The sequence below is a fragment of the Amblyomma maculatum genome, chromosome 2 (assembly GCF_055883805.1).
Source record: "Amblyomma maculatum isolate TAMU_Amacu chromosome 2, ASM5588380v1, whole genome shotgun sequence".
Classification (NCBI taxonomy): Eukaryota; Metazoa; Arthropoda; class Arachnida; order Ixodida; family Ixodidae; genus Amblyomma; species Amblyomma maculatum.
The window spans coordinates 31,584,133-31,603,857 of record NC_139345.1 but is presented as its reverse complement, the minus strand read 5'-3'; the positions used below and the strand labels follow the sequence as shown (position 1 = coordinate 31,603,857).

At 43.9% G+C, this 19,725-nt stretch overlaps 1 protein-coding gene across 1 annotated transcript in view; it reads left to right on the top strand.

Annotated features, from left to right (window-relative positions):
* The first annotated feature begins 177 nt into the window (after positions 1-177).
* Cdep (Chondrocyte-derived ezrin-like domain containing protein) overlaps positions 178-19,725 on the top strand; it is a 110,969-nt gene continuing 91,421 nt past the window's right edge. Inside the window, exons 1-5 of the mRNA XM_084593699.1 lie at positions 178-344; positions 5,982-6,167; positions 6,258-6,362; positions 13,412-13,536; positions 13,717-13,814. Of these exons, the coding sequence (XP_084449825.1) occupies positions 6,027-6,167; positions 6,258-6,362; positions 13,412-13,536; positions 13,717-13,814 (469 nt within the window). The 5' untranslated portion in view covers positions 178-344; positions 5,982-6,026. The remainder of the gene's footprint in view (positions 345-5,981; positions 6,168-6,257; positions 6,363-13,411; positions 13,537-13,716; positions 13,815-19,725) is intronic.

The window sequence follows — 19,725 nt, the reverse complement described above, 5'->3', positions numbered from 1 at the left end:
CCTTCGCGCCCTCTGCTAGAGAGCGTAATTATTTTTCATTGAGTTCGCGATACTACTTATAAATGCTTGTAAAATTCCCCCCAAAATAACGAATATTTAATAACAATAAAACAAACTTGTAGTTTTAATAATAAAAAGAAGCGTACCAAAATCTACTACAGTAAAGGTGCCAAGATAGTGAGTTAGCGGCCAGTTTCGACAACTCGCAAATTGCCAAATTGGTTGCAGTTTTATTTGTGCAGTGAATTTTCTGTAAGGTGCCTGTTCTTGTGCGCGTTCGCATTTGGGTGACTTGAGTGATGTGTGTGCTGCAATCTTCCTCCAAGATGTGCGATGGAACATTGGTGAGGAGCCATTGTTTTTAGACAGCGTTCATTCGTTGCCCCTTTTGCTCCTTGTTTAAGCGGTAGTTTATTGGGCAGGTTCTTAAAGTAAACCTGCGTGAGGCGTTGTCAATTGAGGGCAGGGGTGGATGTATGAGAACTTTCACTCATTTATGCCCTGTGCAGGTTCGTAGTTATTATGTTATTACTCCATCATTAGGTTAAACAGAGTCGTTGATGTAAATTTCAACTTCACGCAGCTGCAATCGGTCGAGAATTTCACTTTCTCGCACTGCCCGATTGCAACCAAATGGTCGGCTTAAAATGAACAACCCAGCACTTTTCCTTGTCGCCCGCCAGAGGCGTCACTCATCTTCTGGCGCCAAGTGGTTTGAGTAAGTGCTCAAAGCGGATTTGGCTGCGCATCATTTTTTTTCAAGAGTAGCTGTCGTCGTAGCGGCACAGATGTAAAGACCCCATCCCAAACGTTCCAGCAGATTATCTGCTTCTTGGAGTTCGTCCGTGTGCTGCAGCTCGGGATAATAAATTGTAGGGCACGGTCGCCTATAGCATATTTTACAAGTTTTCTCTTTGAATTCGTTTGAAAGCCTGCACCAGCTTTGTGTGGAGCGCTCGAACGGCGCACTGTCCCGCAAATGAGGCGACATCTCGCTGGAGCTGTTCGCTTTTGGAGTAATCGAATCCGTAAAGCTAGTCAAACAAGACCACCGGCATCCGGATACTGTCAATTTTTAACGCGAGAGTGGTAAAGACCCTGTTCTGTAAAAAATTCAGCGTTGTAGGCGCTGTGAGCGAAAAATCAAGGACATATGTTTGGCATATGTTAGATGGCAGGTGCCATGGCCAGATTGGCAGGCGGATTGCGTGTCTGCACAGCACTACATGATGGCATGAGCTGCTAACTTGGGCAGCTTCTTTTGAGATGGAAGAGTGTGATGGAAATTGAACCTGAGACCTTTGAATACTTAGTCAGACCACTTCTAGGCCACGGAGGCACATTCATACAGCTTGGTTAAAGTGCGGCCTTATGTTTGATGGCCTTACACTGAATGAATATTTGGAGATTAAGTGAGAGGCAATGCACATGTATGCAAATGAGAAGTCGCAAGGGGAGCTGCAGACCGGAGCCATTTACATTGCTGCATCATACCCTCATATCGCTGGGCAGAGCTTAAGTGTTTCTCCATTTTTTTTTTTAAGTTTGGGGGGGGGGGGGGGGGGAGGATGGTTCACACTGTTCAAGCACTGAATGTGACTCAACTTGTGCACTTATATTGATTCACATGCCAATGGAAGATATTCGGAGTGTCAGATTGCCCTCAGTGACTGTTGCCCTCAGTGTGACTGTTAGAGTTGAATTGCTAGGGGAATAAAAAATGGTGTAGAGTGCATTTGTCAGAGAATCCTGAAGTTTTGAACAGCAGCGTGCAAATATCTTTGGAAGGGGGAAGCACGCAGTAATTGTCACACATGGGGTAAAACTTAGGCTAGTAGAGAGGCTTTAAATTTAATGGCAAAGAATTAAAGTAGTTGAGGAAGGGGAAATGGCAGAATATTGTTAAGAGACAGAAGTGCAGAATGGGTCAGGGGAACAAGTGCAAAGTAATGTTATCGTAGCTTGAATCGAAGTGAACAAATGAGCGGGATGCTTAATATGGATAAGACGTAACCATGGATTGCTTGGAATAGCAGCACAATTCCAAGGTAGGACAAGCATAGCAGGTAGGTGGTAGGGGTAAGGGAGTTTGTGGGTATAAGGTAACTACTGCTGGTTCAGGACAGGCTTAATTGGAGGTCAGTGGGAGAGGGCTTAATATTGCAGTAGACATACATAGGTAGGCTGATGATGGTGATGATGTAAGCCATAGGCTGGATATGCAAGTGAAAAAGGAAAAGAGAACATACAGATTTCTCTTGAGGGAAGCAGGAACTGTGTGAGGAAGAGGTGGTTTTTGGTCTGTCATGAGGTCTAGGCTGGGTTCAAATGCAAAGGGTCAGTGGTGGTGTTGGCAGGGTCCTTGCTGGGAAATACCCATCTTTGTAGGCCTGGGTTCTGTTGTACCTTTTCTCTGCACACGTGCATGAGCGCCACGCTAGGTGTCGCTAATGCCAAGAATTTATGAACTTCATCGAGGATAAAAAGAATGACGGGTGGTTACTCCTTTAAAGAAATTTGTAAGAACATGGAGTGTGGACAGAGGTGATATGGGGGCAATGTGTCCCATGATGCTGAAATTGCCAGGTGCTCTCTAGTTTAAAGATGGGCTTCTTGACAATACAAAAGGAACAAGACAAAGACAAGTCCTCTTGTTGAAAAGTTGGCTAGCGTACTGAGGCTCCTCCTCAATACTGGTCCTTTTTGTTTTCTATTTTCTACATGAAGGGCAGTGTGAGAGACACTAGTGCAGCCAAGTGCTAGACTGTACCAGCAGTGTTTGGTGTATCTGAAACAATTGTAGGCAATGGCAGCATGCAGGTGTCAGTAGGTGGTTCACAGTTCAAAAGTGTCTTGCTCTGGATTGAGGAAACTCTTCATGTGCACCCCAAGAAATTCCTCAAAGCCCAACTTTAAGTGCACGCCACAAGTGCAACCATAGCAGCTTCCCATGAACCTCCATGTGGACTTTTATCTTTGGTAGGCTATGACTAGGGTTGTATTTTTTGGTTTTAGTTACACTTGTTAAGAGGAATTTAACCAGGAGTGCAAAGAGCATCTGCCTCGCATTCGGGAGGTACGGGGTTCGATCCCCAGTGTCGCCGGGTGTCCACCGGTTTCCAATGGGTACAAGATTTCCCCCGGCCTGGTGCTCGGCTCTTCTGGGGTGAAATGCTTGAGAAAAGGGGCCATGAACCAAAATGTTGGTTCAAGAAGCAGTGGAGTGTTGGACAAGCAGTGGAGCGTTTTGAGGCATTGCTTCACACATCCTTCGACACATGCCTCTGCAGAACGAGAGGCTCCTCTTTTGGCGCTGTCTGTTGCATATAGCTGTTTGTAACTCACTGTTACCACGGTTGGGGTCATCACTTAAGGTCAAGCAGATTTGTCCATTTCACTTGAGGACTCAAAACCATGAACAAACATCGCGAAAGTGCCACATGGTGGCTATTGCAAAGGTCAAGTGGCAGTTCTAGTGCTGCTGCCATCATGAAGACTGTGGAATACACTGGTCCTTTACTTTGATGCAGACTGCAGGAACATGACAACCCACTTTTTAGAATTAGATGTCAACTTACTTCAAGTCCCACGGCATTATTTTTCTAATGGCGACAGATGCTTCCTTCTGCAAGCAGAGCATAAAAACATGGTGCAAGAATAAGAATATTTCGGGTTCATTAACATTGTCACCGCAGTTGTGGAAATCTCGTACCAACTTTGAACTTTCACCTTAAGGGGATAGTAGTGTAAAGGAGGTTTGCAGACATATGCTGCAATACATGCCATAGCAGTTTTAGCTACGTTGGTTTTGCTTTATGCATGTGAAATGTAATTGACTGTTGATGGCGCCTTTTAGTGAAATTGGTCTGCTAGGGCTCCAGGTTATGGAACTCTATTATTTTACTGATTGGGCTTGCATATGAAACCACCATAATTTTTTCACATGACATGCACTTTTCCTCTAACAACCAAACCAAGTCCTACCAAAGTATTTTTCTTACGTATGTAATCAAAACTAATCGAGCTGCAAAGTTATGTAGCTCTCCAATCACACCAACCAATTTTGTTGTATTTAACCACAACACCACTACAATGAGTGCACCAGCATCCACACCCTTTACAATGAGCCCTGCAACCACGGTTTCTTTTGTAGTTCCAGAGCTGGCAACAGCTGTGACAGGTTCCTAGTGTTCTTCAAATATACACAATGAAATCACAAATCTGTGGCATACTAGCTAACCTGGTGCAGTGACACCTCCCTTTTCGTTCGCATATCCAGTATAGGTCATCATTGTTTCATTTACCCCCTCCCCCCACTTTTTTTTTCTGTACGTGATTCTCATCAAATATGAGACTGCCATGTTGCTGGAAAATTGGCTCTTGTTGAGGTTCTGAAAAGCAGCAGAAAGGCATGTATCAAAACCACAGTTCTAACTCTTCAAGTAGTTTTATCATTGAAGCACATGGGGGCTCCAAAATGTTATCCTTCAGAATAAGTACGCTGATGGGCTGCAAATAAATTGTGTTATCTGGAACTGTATTAACCAGAAGAAAAATAGTGTAACTTTATGGAATATGTTTTACTGCCCACAATTTCGATCTTATGAAACAGGAAGTCGTGTGAACTGGGAATGTATCAGTGATGTTTTACTGTACCTGCAGCTACCTAGAGGAGTGTCTTGAATCTTAAATAGGCATTGTTGGCTTAAGCAGGTGCACAACTGTTTGCGGGCTGTCAAGGGCAGCATCATGATAAGGGTTAGACTGCCAATCTTGTCACAGTTACAGCCTTGCTGAATGGCTGTAGCATTTATGATGGATATTACAGCACGTCTCTGGTGTCTGTAGCAGTTGGAGATGCAGGACAGTCTGATGTTACATGGCATGACATCTGCGAGTGCTTGGCAACTAGCTGTCCTCCTTTCACATATAGACAGGACAACCGAGCCACTTTGCCATTGTTACAGTACAACATCACATAGCACATGATAGGCACATAATAAATAAAACATATAACATAAAAATGGCATATGCCCACAAACATGATTTGAACCCATGGCAATGGGCACAGGTCAGCTTTCCTGGCCTCTGAATTAGGCAACTAAGCCGTCACCACAGCCTGATGTTACACATGTTCAACAGCTACTTTCTTCATATTAATTGCCATATTCATCAACTTCCATTACTTTTTAGGTCAGAATCAATGCAAGACCACACAGACACTTGCACATGCAAGCCAAAATTTAAATGCATAACTGCATCTGCTTTGCAGCCATGCAGTGCCGCAGGTGCTAATTACATTTTTGGACTGCTTTAATCTTTCCTGTGGGAAAAAGCAGGGGTAGGGAACAAAGCTTACTGTCTCCGCTCCTGGTCTAGATCTCGTGTCGTTTACCATTCCACACATTTTTGCGGTAAACAGCTCACACTGACTGACGCACTAAGCTTAGCTCTCCCAGTTTTTTTGTAACAGCTATAGCCTAGTGGTTAGCACATCTGCCTTATGTTCTAGAGGGGTTGGGCTTGTATATCTGAGACTGGAGCTGCATTTTTAATCGTTACCAGTTGGGGAGTGCATTTTTATTGGTTGGCTATATGCACGATGCCCCGCCAGGTCCGACATTTCAACAACAGTCTTTTGAACTCACCTTCATTCTCTTCACTCATCAGAGGTGACCTTCCTTCCGGTGACTGGGAAGAAATGTAGATTTGCTATATTAGTGTGGATGCTCTAACTACTCAGCTATTATTCCTCGGAGCTTTCACATTGTATTTGATAGGTGGCTCTGCGAATGACCCGTGTATATAGTCAAAGGCCTCCTGGAAAATAGAAGTTTTTAGTACCTTGTGTGCTTCAAAGACATTGATACTTGGTCGCATAGTTCCCGCTAAGCTGGAGACAAATTGAGGTATCTTTCGGGATGTGCTGTTGCAAGTTTCTTTTTTTTCTTTTGTGCGTGTGTGTGGGTTGTGTGGTGCAGGTGGGAAGTAGTGGCTGTGACTGCTGATGGTGAGGGTGGCCCTCCATGGCAGCGGGGTGTCCTCCCGAGGGGCCGGGTGGCAGCAGCAGCCCTACCCAGGAAGGGGGCCGCCAGGCAGGCGGCAGCCGCACCCTGGCTGTGCAGGTGCACCTGCTCGATGACACGGTAGCCACCTTCAACGTCCAGGTGGGCACCACTTCATGTTGTTGGCATTGCCTTTCCTGAGCTGACCCAAAGCACCTCCGAACCAATGCTGCTGCACTCTTCTCCTTTCAGTACAAGGCAGCAGGGCGTGTGCTGTTCGACCAAGTCTGCAGAGTCATCAATCTGCTTGAGGTGGACTACTTTGGCCTCGAGTATGCTGACAGCAGTGGGACCAAGGCACGCAAGTTCCCCATCGTGCCATGTGTGCCTGTGCAGTGCTCCCTGTATTGCCCTACCTCTGCTTCACTGCTCACTTTGAGATGGAAATATCAGCTCTCAGAGAAATGGCCTTTGCAGTACTAGCATATATTGGCATAATTACGAGTGCTTCTGTTAAAGCAGATGTTTGTGTGCATGTGTGACACTAAGAACTCGGAGCACCCACACATATCCATGTGTGGCATCACCATGTCTGTGGAAGAGGGGATCGTGGTGGTTGAGCCGATTGAGCTGATGCTGAATGTTTGCATCTTTAAGGCCCCTTGATGTAGGCAACACATCATTTTGGCCGCCGCTTTGTGCAGGCGGCCCCTCCGAGCTAATCTGACAGGGGAAATCGGTAGACGCCTTTTCCTGTCCCTCCTCCTTTTACTTCCCTATTCTCTTACAGCTTCCCAGTCATCTCTTTTCTCTTCTTTATCTCTTCCTATTGTCTTTGTATTGTTTAATCAATTGAGTGCATTCACGTTGCACGCAGTGAGATGCCAGATTTTCGGCAATTGCAAACGTTTGGCATGCTCTTTAATGCTCTATAAGCTTTTTATGAAGGCAACTTCCCCTTTACTTTATTTATTCCTGTTTACAGCTAAGCGAGATATTGCAGGTTATGTTTTCTGTCACTCTCTGCATTGTTACATTTATTTTTGACAGTGCACTCGGTATATTTTTTTTGTTTACATTCTTGCATGTCCCTGTCAGCTTATGTGGAGGCAAAAATGCACCTGTAGAAGCAGCTATACAAACCAACTATGGAAACATGATCTGTTGACAATGCCAAGAGAAATGGAGTGCAGCAAGGGAAAACAAACCACACATAAAGCGTTATTGGGAAGATGTGCTACCAAAAACAGGATGGATATAAAGACGTTGAACTACGCAGGTTTTAGGACAGGGTACGTGCACGAACACACACTCACATCCTCAAAACAACTCCGTATCTCTGCATTGCACAAGGTGTGGTTATCAGTTGTCTGTCATTCATGTCTTAATCATCTGTGAGGGACTAATACCAAAAAAAGGAGACACTTTCCAGAGCAGTGCAAAAACCAAATACTTTCATACATGCCTTTTTTTTTTTTTCCATGATTACTACCAAGTGTTTTCACTTAGTATGCGAAACTTCATATTGTCATTGCCTTCAGCCCTTTTTTTATTCTTGAGGGAGCAAGCAATGAGAAAGCATCTTACATGTCAGGATGCACACTCCTTTCCCAGGCAAGAACTGTTGCAGAGGCTGTGTGACTTTATTGGCCTCGAGATCGAGCAGAGTCGCCACCTTACGGCTCAGCGGCGAAACCTACTCAGTGTGGATGCGTTTTCGCGTCGCGTGCCAGCCCGCAGCGATTTACGCGCGTGCATGCTGCGTTTACAGGAGTGTTTTGTTTGTTTCATAGTTCCTGTGCGCTTTTGCTTACCTATATGCCTCTTGAAAAATGAATATGAACAGGCTATTACCCCACGCTCAAAAAAAAAAATAAAATAAAAATACTTGTCCGTATCGAGTATGTCATGATGGATAAGGACATCATCCGTCGCGGTCTTTTGCGCTTGAGATCCTTTGACACGGGTGTCTCAAACGAAGTGGTACTGTCGTTAACGCCGTATCAAAGCAAAACAGGTCGCTGCCGTCAATAAAAGTTAATGCAAACGCTCAGAAATCGCATATTCTCGTTTCTGTTTGGAATACCGCAGATACTGAAACATATGCCACCGCGGACTGCTTCATAGCAGAATGCAGTTTGAACAGGCCACTCTATGCCTGCTATGCCGTCTGTATGCATGATAGAGTTGTGTGAGTACTTTTTTTTTTTTTTTGAGCCTCTGTCGTGGTATCTCAGTGGTAAGGGCGCTCGACGGCTGATTTCGAGAACGGGGGATTCAATCACGACCGTTTTGAAAAGCGCTCCTCTGCTGTGGGATTTGACTGCACATTAAACAATCTCACGTGGTCGATGTGGTGGTAATAAGGGGAAGAAAAAAAAAACGGCACCGAAACTAGCCTCTGCAATCATCCGTCATACGCTTTCATGCGTTAAACCCCGTGCCATTATGCTTTTTTTTTTTCTTTGCTGTTGAAGGCTTTTGCGCATCCGTAACAATGGTAGAGAGCACATTTTGCTGTAGAGAAATTCTCAAATGTTTGGGAAACTCTTCCCTGCACCTAATTGTTACACTAAATATTAGAAAATACACCTAGATCAATGTACTTTACTGGTAGCCTATTATAATCGTTATAATATCCCTTTTTGTCTAAGTGCTATCTTCCGAGCAAACTCGTCGTTTCTGACAAGGAGAGTAAAACAGATTCATGCGGGCTTAATTAACAGTGTTTAGTTCGGGAATAAATACATCTTTATAGTCGCATGATAAATGACCTCCATTTGTTTCGGAATAGTTTTATATCCGGCACCTGTTTTGGAATTAACCCTAATATTTTATTCATTTAGTCACTGATCGATAATTAGTGATGAAGAAATCTTCAGCATTTAAAATTGCTTTCCAGAACGTGACAGTGCCCATGTGCAGTTTATGACGATGTCTTCGAAGCTAGTGATTCGTAGCTTGCACTTTAATGTTACTGAAAATTGTTGATTATCGTAAATTTTGTAAAGTGTGTAAAAGTTCTCTCACACGGTGAAATGTTTGGCATTGCAAAACAAAATAATTACACTACTAATTTACCATTATATATCAACATTACACAGATCAGGAAATCATTTACAATTAGTGGCGCATGCAGTAATACACTATCACATTCTATGACAGTGGCCGCAAGAAGCATCCGCGTCTTTGTGAGCTTGGAAAATTCAATCCACTCAGCGCTGTACATTTGAACAATCAGCTTTCCTGTGCGGCGAGGTTTCCTATAGAGTGTCGGCGTGATCTCATTTTCGGGGAATACTTGTGCGTGGTTGTCTATAGCCAGAGTTGATGTGCACTCAGCCTAGAGAAACTCGCCATGCAGTACGCTGTCAGCGCTACATTTACCTGCTTAATCCTCGACTCAAGCAGGATATAATGAACCAGGATTTCTCAATTCATTCTAAAGTACTGCAGGTCAGAGCACGAACCTTGTATCTGCGTGGGCTTGACACTAAACTTGCCTGTCTCACTCGCATGAGACACGTGCACACTGTTTAAAAGTCGATAAGAAAAACAAAGCTGTCATTAGGCAGCCCAAGTATTAGGCGGGTGAGCGTGGTACAGCAGCACAAGAAATGTGCAAAATAAATCTAGAAGACTGATGGTGCATGCCTTGTTTTCCTAAAATCCGCGCTTCTTCTGCTGCATTTTTTTCTGCAACATTGCAGAAATACTGCAGAAGACACGTTTTCATCGCCAGCATACCCACCGTAAACTCAGAAGCAGACCTACGCCGGGTACGTTTCTGCGAGCGCCACCGGCTGCCGATCCACACTACCGGAGCGACGGTGGCGCCACCTCTAGGTCGATCTCGCGGCGAATAGAGACCATACTTTTAGCCTTTAAGAATTTTGTCTGTATACCATTGATACTTAGTCTTACTGAGCTTATATACTTCTTGCTTTTATCTCATGTTTACAAAGCTATCAACACTTGTAAATCACCGACTTTGTGTTTGGTGCTCTTTGATATTTACTCTTGCACCAAAATGCATCTTTACATCATCCTCACCTATCTTAACTATCATATCCATTTTGTTAATCTGATTGCTTCCTTGTCTGCTGTTGCGGATACCTAAATTTTACGTTTACCTGGTTTCCTCTTCGCTGCTTTTAAGCTGCCTCCATTTCTCTGTGATTGCCGAATTCTCTGCACATTATACTTGCTTATGTCTGTTATCTTGCACTTATCAACTTTGACACCTTTGCTAGTTCTATCCTCTTTATGGTCTTAGAGGCGGAGTTAAAGGCTTCCACTCTTTGGCGCTTCTTAATCAGACCATTAGTCTCTCGAGACAGCTAATCAGCGTTCTGTCTTACTATCCTACCACCGTGTGCTCTGTAATGATATCTGCGATATCGTTTTTTACTTGAACACTAATGTCGTTCTCAGTTAAAGTTGAATATCTATCATCCAGCAAGGTCTTAAATTTTTTTACTTCCCTCTTACTGCTAAGTCACTGATGGGCTTCTTTGCTATGAGCTTCCTCAATTCCCTGTGCAATTCTAGCTCGATTCTGAATCTTGGTTGCCTGTCGTCACTACATCTCACCTTGCCGGGCACCATTACATCCTGTATGATGTCATAATGCACGTGCAATATGTAGTCTATTTCATTTTTTGTCTTGCTGTTTGGGCTCTTTTATGTCCACTTTCAGTTCCCCTGTTTACAGAAGAAGGTATTCTTGATCCTTTGATTATGGGAATCTACTACAGTTGAGCCATGATATGTTGAGCTATTGCTTATGTTGAACAATCAAAGAATCTCTTTGAAATCACATGCAAGAGTGTTGCACTGCTGAATGTGTTAATCAAACTATCATAGACAAAACATTTCATATATCGAAGGTCACGCTGTGCCCCTGCTAGTGGCGCTTCCCCTAGTGGCACTCTCTCGATTACTTCTTGTGCACGGAGCAATGCCAGGCGCTGCTTCGGGCACCTGCTGGTTGCGCTAACCGCCTGAAGATGCCCTGAGCGATGCGGCGTAAGGAAAATGGAATGTGATTGACATCAGTGCTCAGTCGAGCAGCATCATTTTTCACGCGACAATGCTGTTATGTGGAGAAGCCAACGTTCGGTGCAATGTTGGCCATGTGGTGAAGCCAACCTAAATTGTTGGCCATGGTACCACTTGTGAGGCTCACTCTGTTGCCAAAGGCATTGCAAAACCCAGCTCTTGCAATGCTAACGAGACTGCTGCGCTTAAGTGCAGTGCTATGCCTTTTGGGCCAGGTAGTGACTAGTTGCTAATACCACCTGCAGCGTCTTCTATGCAAAGCAGGCTAGGCTTAGCAACACCAGCTGGTCAGTGTGCATCCACTAAGGCAGTAGGTGGCACATCACCAGCACGTGTGCACCATGTGTCCCTAGTGCTGTTGCTTGCCCTAGCACCAGGGCATCATATTTTTGTCTTGCCGTATTTTATATATTGAAATATTTCATTTTGTGATGCCATTTGAGTTCGAAGTATATTGTAGCGGGAGCATTTCCGAGCGGTAAGACTCAGTTCAATGTCAGGAGTACCTCCGGAACTCCACAGTACGCCAACACAAACAGCTTCAGTGTCGTCGTCATTCAACACAGTGCCCAAAACATCCTCGTTGTCTTCCGACATCTCTGCTAGACATTGCAACAATATGAATATAACTCTCCTGCTATGCCAAGAATCTATGCCGAAGTCACTCACTGCCTGCTCCCCTGTCTGCTTCTAGCTGACCTTGGCATTAAATCTTTCCTTACTGCAGAAAAAGTGACTATTTCTGTGAGAGCTCAGACAGGATTTTTTTCTTTTAAAATTTGTATGGGATCAAAAAAAGAAAAATAGTACATGAAAATAATGGTATATTGATTGTGCTTTCTCAAGACATTCATTTCAATGTAAATACTTAGCGCAAATATTGTGAAAAACATCGCCAAATGCAAACAGATTAGAAAATTGCGAAAAAGAACTACTTGACACGGTAACAGCTTTGCAAAACATTATTTAAGAGGTTTCAGAGAAGTAAACGTACAAAGTGAGCAAAAGCTAGCCATGAAAACTTCGCAATTGCAAAATACAGTGAAGCCTTGTAAAGAAGTTCAATCACACTAGCAGCGTGCAGGACATGACAAGCGCGCAGTGTCGGAAGTACAGTGTCAGTATCAGTGGACATGAGCAAGGGGAATGCAAATTGGCATGGAATGACTAGACTGCTGTTAAACAGAATAAGAAATGTGCCAGTTGGTGTCTGAAAATAGCGTGCAGCTGAGTTCAGCAGCTGGCAAATGCACGGTAGACACCCACTGTCTCTGCGCGATGGACTGCAGGACTGCAGTCGGGCTACTTTTTGGCCCTGTGACAGGAACCTTGCTCTAATTGTCATGGGTGCAATTGTGTGTACGTCACAGGTGCGCAGGTTAAAGCACACCTTGTAATATGCTAGATTTTTTCATGATTTTCTGCACATCTAGTTGACGCCAGGAGTCTGCTGCTCTTTGGGAGCTCATATAAATTGCTTTGTGAGGGAGTTTCCACATCTCATGGGTAATAAAAAAACAACAACAAAAAGACAAGATGGTAAAGCTCAGCTCACGCAGGAATAGCTGTGAAGATGACAGGTACAGTGCTACAGGTGTAGGTGTTAGGTATCATATGTATTATGGAGGAATAAAACAAATAACCGCACATTTCTGTATTTTGATTGTTCAGAATGAAGCTTGTGGCCGGTCATTTTGCATTTCATCGTGTGTGATGTTTCTCACAAGGTCTGTGCTTAGCTGCATCTGAATGATCAGCCCTCAGGCTGAAGGACGGGGAAAGATGAGGCAAGGATGCCTTTGAACAGTTTTTTTTTTACATTAAATTTATTCATTGAATAAGTTTCCCAGATACTGTGGTTTTGCCATGATTAGATTAATCAAAATAGGATGCAATATTAGATCAGTGCTAAATAATTCAGAAATTTGAAATATCAGTTTCTCTAACCAAATAACAAACATATCATTTCAACTTTAAAATTCAGAAGGCATTCGAAATTTAGAAGATTCTCATATCAGTAAGTTATTGTAATCTTGAGATGGTTCTATGCTTTTGTGACCTTTATTTAATGTATGCTGATTGCACTTTGCTTTGTACTCATTGCTGTGGCTTTAGTGTTGAGATCGCAACCTGGTAGTTGTGAGGTTCACTGCTTCATGCCTGACAATGTACCGGGCTCTGCACAATGTCCTCTTAGTAAGAAAAAAAAAATCGTCAGTTGATGTCCAGATTTTCAGAAAGAAGGAGGGGCACTCTAGAAACAGTGCCACTCTGCGTTGCAAGTGCACGACCTGAGCAATGTGATGGTTTGGAACTCTTGTTTGATTTTGACGCTTTGCTTGCAGTACTGGCTGGACAATGAGAAGCTCATATGCCGCCAGATGGGGCTGTCCATGGTGTCCCCAGTTATGTACTTTGCTGTCAAGTTCTACACACCCGATCCAGGACAGCTGGAAGAGGAGTTCACAAGGTGAGGGGAGGCCTGTGTGCATTCAGAAGCACACTTGAAGGTTGTTTTGAGCAGCCTGAAGTACTACTTGAGACTGCTTGGCATTGTAGTCTAGATCAGTGTTTCGGAATGAATTTGCACTTACCTGCTTGAGTCAGGGTAGTGTGGTTTAGTGAGTTTGAACATGGCTTTGTCTTCCAGGTACCTGTTCAGTCTACAGATCAAAAGGGACCTGGCCCAAGGTGTGCTTCAGTGCAGTGAGCCGACGGCTGCTCTTCTGGCTTCCTACATTGTCCAGGGTAAGGATGAGGTTTGAGGGTCTGATGACACCTTCCTTGCCACCTTTTTCACAGTGAAGACTAGACAGCCCAGAGAGAATGATTCGTATAAATAATATTAAATGACCCCCCCCCCCCCTCCCCCGCTGCTCGACAAAAAATGCGCTGCAGGTATGTACAAGCCCTGTAGTTTTTGTTTTGTGAAAAATTGTTTCACAAATTCACTCACTCCAACGAAATTTATAATACACTGGAGAAGTTTCACTGGAACGAAAACTTTATTCTTGAAATTGGACTAGAACATTGGCAAATTGCTCTGGGTAGTTCATGAATAATACTAGTAGAATAATAGTAGAACCTCGCTATAGGGGAGCGCACCTGAAGTTTGCTCCCACTACATCAGTGCCGCCTCCTTCCTCTGGCGGTCATTTCTGAACTACTGGTCGGGGACTTCGCAGGCGGAGTGCATTGGTAGGGGTGTGCGAATAGTACTTTTTCTAAACCGAATCGAGTACGAATAGTGCACTCTTGCTATCAAATCGAATACGAATAATGTAGCTAAAAAGCGAATCGAATACGAATCGAATAGTGAAAGCAGCGAACCGAATACGAATCGAATAGTAGAGCGCTATAGAGCGCTCTACTATTCATTATAGCGCTGTTATAGCGCTGCGGTAGAGCGCTATAACTCGTGGAGTAATAGATCTGACGGGAAAACGCTGATCTCCTCTAGGGGGCGCAACTATTAATCTCTACGCACATTGTCAGTTGCTGGTTGTTTTTATCTACAACAATTACGTTTGAACGAGTTTATTTAGTGAACTAGATTGCATGATACAATATATCAGAGATTACGAATGGCTGAGCGACGCTTTCGTCCGACTTGCGTCCGAGTAACCCGAGGCCCTAGAGTTGCGCTTCCCCTGCTGTTGGCTCTTCGAACTAGTTATCGCTGAGCGCGTGATCTCCTCATCTTCCTCTTCTTTTCAGTGACCTTCGTTGCTTTCGTTCTTTCTCAATTAGCTCGCGTGCTCCCCTCTAGCTGGCGCTATACTCGGGGACACTTTTTCTTGGCAATGGGCGCAAAGGTAGGGAGGCGGGGCCTTTAAACGTGTCGTTCCGCCATGTAGTCCGACCGCGCGGCTTTCGGCCTGCATAGACGTTGCAGATCATTTCTTTCGTTTGCTTCGATAGCCGGCGTCTCTTGAACTTGACTCGAATCTAGTGTGGTGAAAACGCTTCAAGTCGTTGCGGAGTGAACGAACCAGAACCGGAACGACCCGAACAGGCGGCAGTCGCCATCTTGTCTGCAAAGTCGGGGCGTCTCTAAAACCCGCGACAGACATCGCAGAAGAAAACCTGGCGGAGCCAAGACAAGTGTTTTAGACATAACAGCTTCATTTCGAAAAATCAGTTCTGTTATAAAAAATATACCGTAAATAACTAGCGCTAAGATTTCAATTTGTTTCGGCAGAAACTACTCATGTAACTAGGGGCTATATTCAGCTGCGTAGGAAGATGGTGCGTTTTGGCTCTGTAGCTTTGGCTTCATTGCCAAGAAAAGGTGTCCCCGAGTATAGGCGATTACAACTGGCGCTAGGCGACCTGAGATATATAGTGGAGAGTTGTATGAGCATGAGCTGACAACATTCATGCAACTCTCATGTCATGCGCCACTCGCATAATAAACTTAACCTCAACTATTGATGATGAAAGTGAATGAAATTTTTAGGGAATAAACATGTAGCGTTACTTCTCGGCAGATTAGAGACGTGTGAACTATGACACGACTACGAGAAGTTGCCTCCGCGATTCGTGATATGTTCAATCTTTAAGAATGTTTCCATGTGAATGGACCGTGTTGCGGCCACGCTGAAGCATGTAGGCTCCCTAAACGGTGATCTCTGCTTCTCGCGTAGGTTTATTGCGGCAGCAAGCTGTGCCTGCTCGGAGCTGACGCTGCCTTCGCGAGAATGGTCGGAGGTAATCGAGACGTTAATTCGTGCCAGTTATTCGAAAAGTATTCGAAAATTATTCGAAAATTTGCGAAGATATTCGAACAGTTTCGAATAATTCTCAATTTCCACTATTTGATTCGTTTAACGAATCGAATATTATGATATTCGATTCGATATTCGAAAATTTCGAATATTCGCACACCCCTATGCATTGGATCACCCATGTCCTGACTGGTATGCGCGCTGCTCGCGCCGCTGGCACCCTCTCCTTCGTTGTGTGCACGCGCCGTCTTACTCGCAGGTGCACGAAAGAAATGTTGCTGGTCGCTGCGAATCCGGTTGGCATTCCATGGCGTTCAGAGAGGGAAGAAAGTTATTCTGTCCAGGGGTGCGGAAGGGATCCTCTTGTTTTTTTTGTTAAAAGCACGCAACAGCACCATGCTTGCAGTGTCACAGAATGCCAGCCCTGCAAGTGCATTTGCCGAAGCTTCTTGTAAGCTGTTGCTTTGGAGAGCACAGCCATGAATGCAAAAAAAAAAAAAAAAAAAAATGTTTGCGATAAAACATTTTGTCGCGCAATTTACGATTACAGAGAAAGAGGACAAGTGCCCACAATTTTTTACCAAGAACGGCCTGCAACTAGGCCAGAGTTCTGTTCAATTGAAACAGTATGGCATCATTTATTGCAGAAACATTTATTTACTGAACTTTTGCACGGAATCGTAACATTTAGTCAAGCATTTCTTCATTACTGTTATTTATTGATGAGTGTTCATGCGGCCGAATGCAGTTTCGAAAAAAAAATTGTGAAAAGTCAAAATGTTTGCTTGCACAGCAGTGAGCATTTGCTTATGAGCGATGGCTTTGCAAATAGGTGGTCTTGGGGGTACGCGTGCGCTGTGATAGCATTAAATAAATAAGCAACCGCTTATCTGTATGCCACTTATTAACCAAGCTTATGGCATTTTTCGTTTAACTATAAGCGACCATTTGGTAGGCATATTTGGTAGATGGTCTCGTTTTTCTCTTCAGCATATCACCTTTCTTAATCTGTGTTAAAATAAAGGTAATTTTCATTCTTATTATTAGCACAAAAAGTATCAAAATCCAAGCTATTCAGTCAGCGAAACTGCGTGCACTGCACTGAGCCATCAAATAAAATTTTGTATTGTGGAGATGACTATGCTAAAAAAGGTATTTACTTCAGATTCCACATTGTAGATTATCTTGCCACTTAATTGCTTGCGACACTAAAAGTGCCGTTAATGGCGTTTTCGTAAATTTGCCTCACGGAGGAGACATGATCCACTAGGATTTTTTTTTTTTTTTCATTTGGGCTGCCAAATCTTTCAAATACTTTGAAGCATGCTCATGCGTATACATTTAAGCACCAAGGAGAAAGCATGCAACTGCACAAACAGTTTTGCAGCAGCCCAACATGTGCAGAACTGACCCCTTTAAAGAGCTACTCGCGCAACTATTCAATGGGAGGAAAATCAGCCTTCCTGGACAATTATCGGGACGCGGCCGAAGAGGGCGCTCTTCACTGGCACCTGCAGCGCCCCTCTGCGAAGCTGCGGTCGCCTATAATAAACTCTGATATAGTAAAAACTTCGATATAGTAAAGTGAACCTGAAGTCCTTGTTCACCTTTCATAGATGACTGTGTATTCCCCCCCCCCCCTTCTTTTGTAGTAAAGACATATTTGATAAAAATCGGTTATATTAAAGTGTGTCTGGCTGTGGCAACGACTTCCCACGAAATGACATCGCCGCATGCGCGCTACCTAAAATCGCAAGGCAATTAAGAAGAAGAAAAAAAATACCAGATCTTTTAAATGGCTTTACCGCTAGGCTTTGTAGCACTCAGGAAAAGCCAACTTTACGTAAGCCTTGGAGCCGTGAGGGAAAGCATGAAGTGCATACGAAAAGGTAAAAAGTAAAGCTGTCTACAAGCATGGAAAGGAGGCGGCGCAATCCATTCAGAAAGTAAAGGAGAGTAAAAGTGCTGCGAGGATTAGGGAAGGGAAGAGAGAGAGAGAGAATAAACTTTATTGATACAATGTGATTACGTGGGTGGTTCACCCAGGTCGGGGAAACCATACAACCGAACATTCGCAGCACTGTGCAGCACGAGACAGCAGTGGCAAGAAATGGCGCGGCATGTGCGGTTTAGCAGTACTTGACTGCCCCACGCATTTGTCATCCGGTGCCTTCTTACAGACAAAAACAGCAGAAGAGGCCGCTGTGTTCATGCAATGCTCTGGCTTTCACATGAAATCAAACTCAGTTATATTCATAATCACGTTGCCCCCATGCTTAATAAGTACTTCCACAAGATGTAAACAAAAAATCTTTTTGCTGAAAAAAAATGGGTGAAGAGATGATGAGAGACATGGAAGGTATTTGAGAGTGTTTTTTCTTTTTTTTTCATTAAGCAACAAGACGTGTTAGTGAGTAGCCATTTAGTTAGCATTCGGCATCTTCAGGACCATGTTATCACGAACAACTGATATAGTAAGACCTGGGTATAGTAAAGATTTTTGCCGGTCACAGTGATTTTATTATAAAGGGGTTTTATTGTATTTCTTTGTAAACATCACGGTTCCTTGGTGTTTTGCTCCTTGAATATAGCAGTCCAGTGCAATATGTATTGGGATACTGTATGCTATGGAGATCTCGTTGTCATGTGCAGTAGAATACCGGTTATGGAGAAGTAAAACCCCTTTTTACATGTTTAAAAAATGCAGGAAATACGTAATATCTGGGAAATGTTGGAACCAAACTACCTGATTTTGAAAATTTTAGTTGTTGAATGAGGTGCAACAGCATTTAGTACTGACACATTCACTTCATAAAAGCGTAGATAAGCACTTCTTGACATCAAGTATGAACAGCTTATTTTTTATATCTCGTAAAACTCAGTCCACATTTGTGTTGTCCTAAGTGCGAAATAGATTGGATTTAGTGAAAAATTCACTCCTTTGACGGTAATGGGGAGCTGGGATTGCTTCCTTGGTTGTTTCCGGATGCTTCACCCCCTTACACTAATGACCTGTGAGGAGCCATCTCGATAGGTGACGGTCGTCATGCTTTTGTACCTCATGCTGCATTCCTCAGACCTGGCTTGTTCGTATGTAAGCGCATAGATATACAGTTAAAACTCTATGTAAAGAACCTCCTTGTAACGAATTCCTCAATATTACGAAGCTTTTCAATTCCCCAGTGCCGCCCCTGTTGAAGTACATGTCATTGAAAACTTCATGTAACGAGCATGTAGTGATGGTTGACTTTGATATAATGAGCAGGGCAGATGCAGCAGTCTCCGCTGCTTTTGCTTTTGGAATGTGGCACTACAATAGTTCACGCGAGCGAACGTCCTCCAGAGGCCTCCGGGTTACGCCGGGAGGAAAGAGGAAAGTCTGCGGCAGGTGAGCGGGGGGGGGCGGGGTGGGGGGTGGCCAGTGTGCCCATTCCTCCGCCAACCTCCCTAACAGCGTGCTGCGCGTAATCTCGTATGTTAATTACTCGCAGAATTTATAACTGGGACAGGGGATTCTGAATTCCCACGAAGTAGTGTCTGCGAGAACGGGTTCCTTGTATGTTTGGCTCGTTGTCCCCTTCTCCCCTTTTTCTTTATTCTTCTCCATTTTGTGGCTAGGCACTGTGGGGAAGCAATTGTGGTGGTTGGTTAGTGCCATTGTTGTCTACTTCTTCATGTTGCGCGCCACCAAGTTCAGTCTTCTTGTATGTTAGCACATGTCTCTTCGGTCGTCAGACATATTTTACAACCACAATTTGATGAAATTTTGATCTGAGTAACCGGGGAAATCGTGTTATCCAGGAACATATTAACTGAGAGAAAAATAGTATAACTCTTTAAGGTGCTTTTTACTGCCCACGATTTTGAGTGTATCAAATGGGGACATATCGAGGTTCTACTGCGCCATAGAAGCTTTGCATCAAGATGTGGAA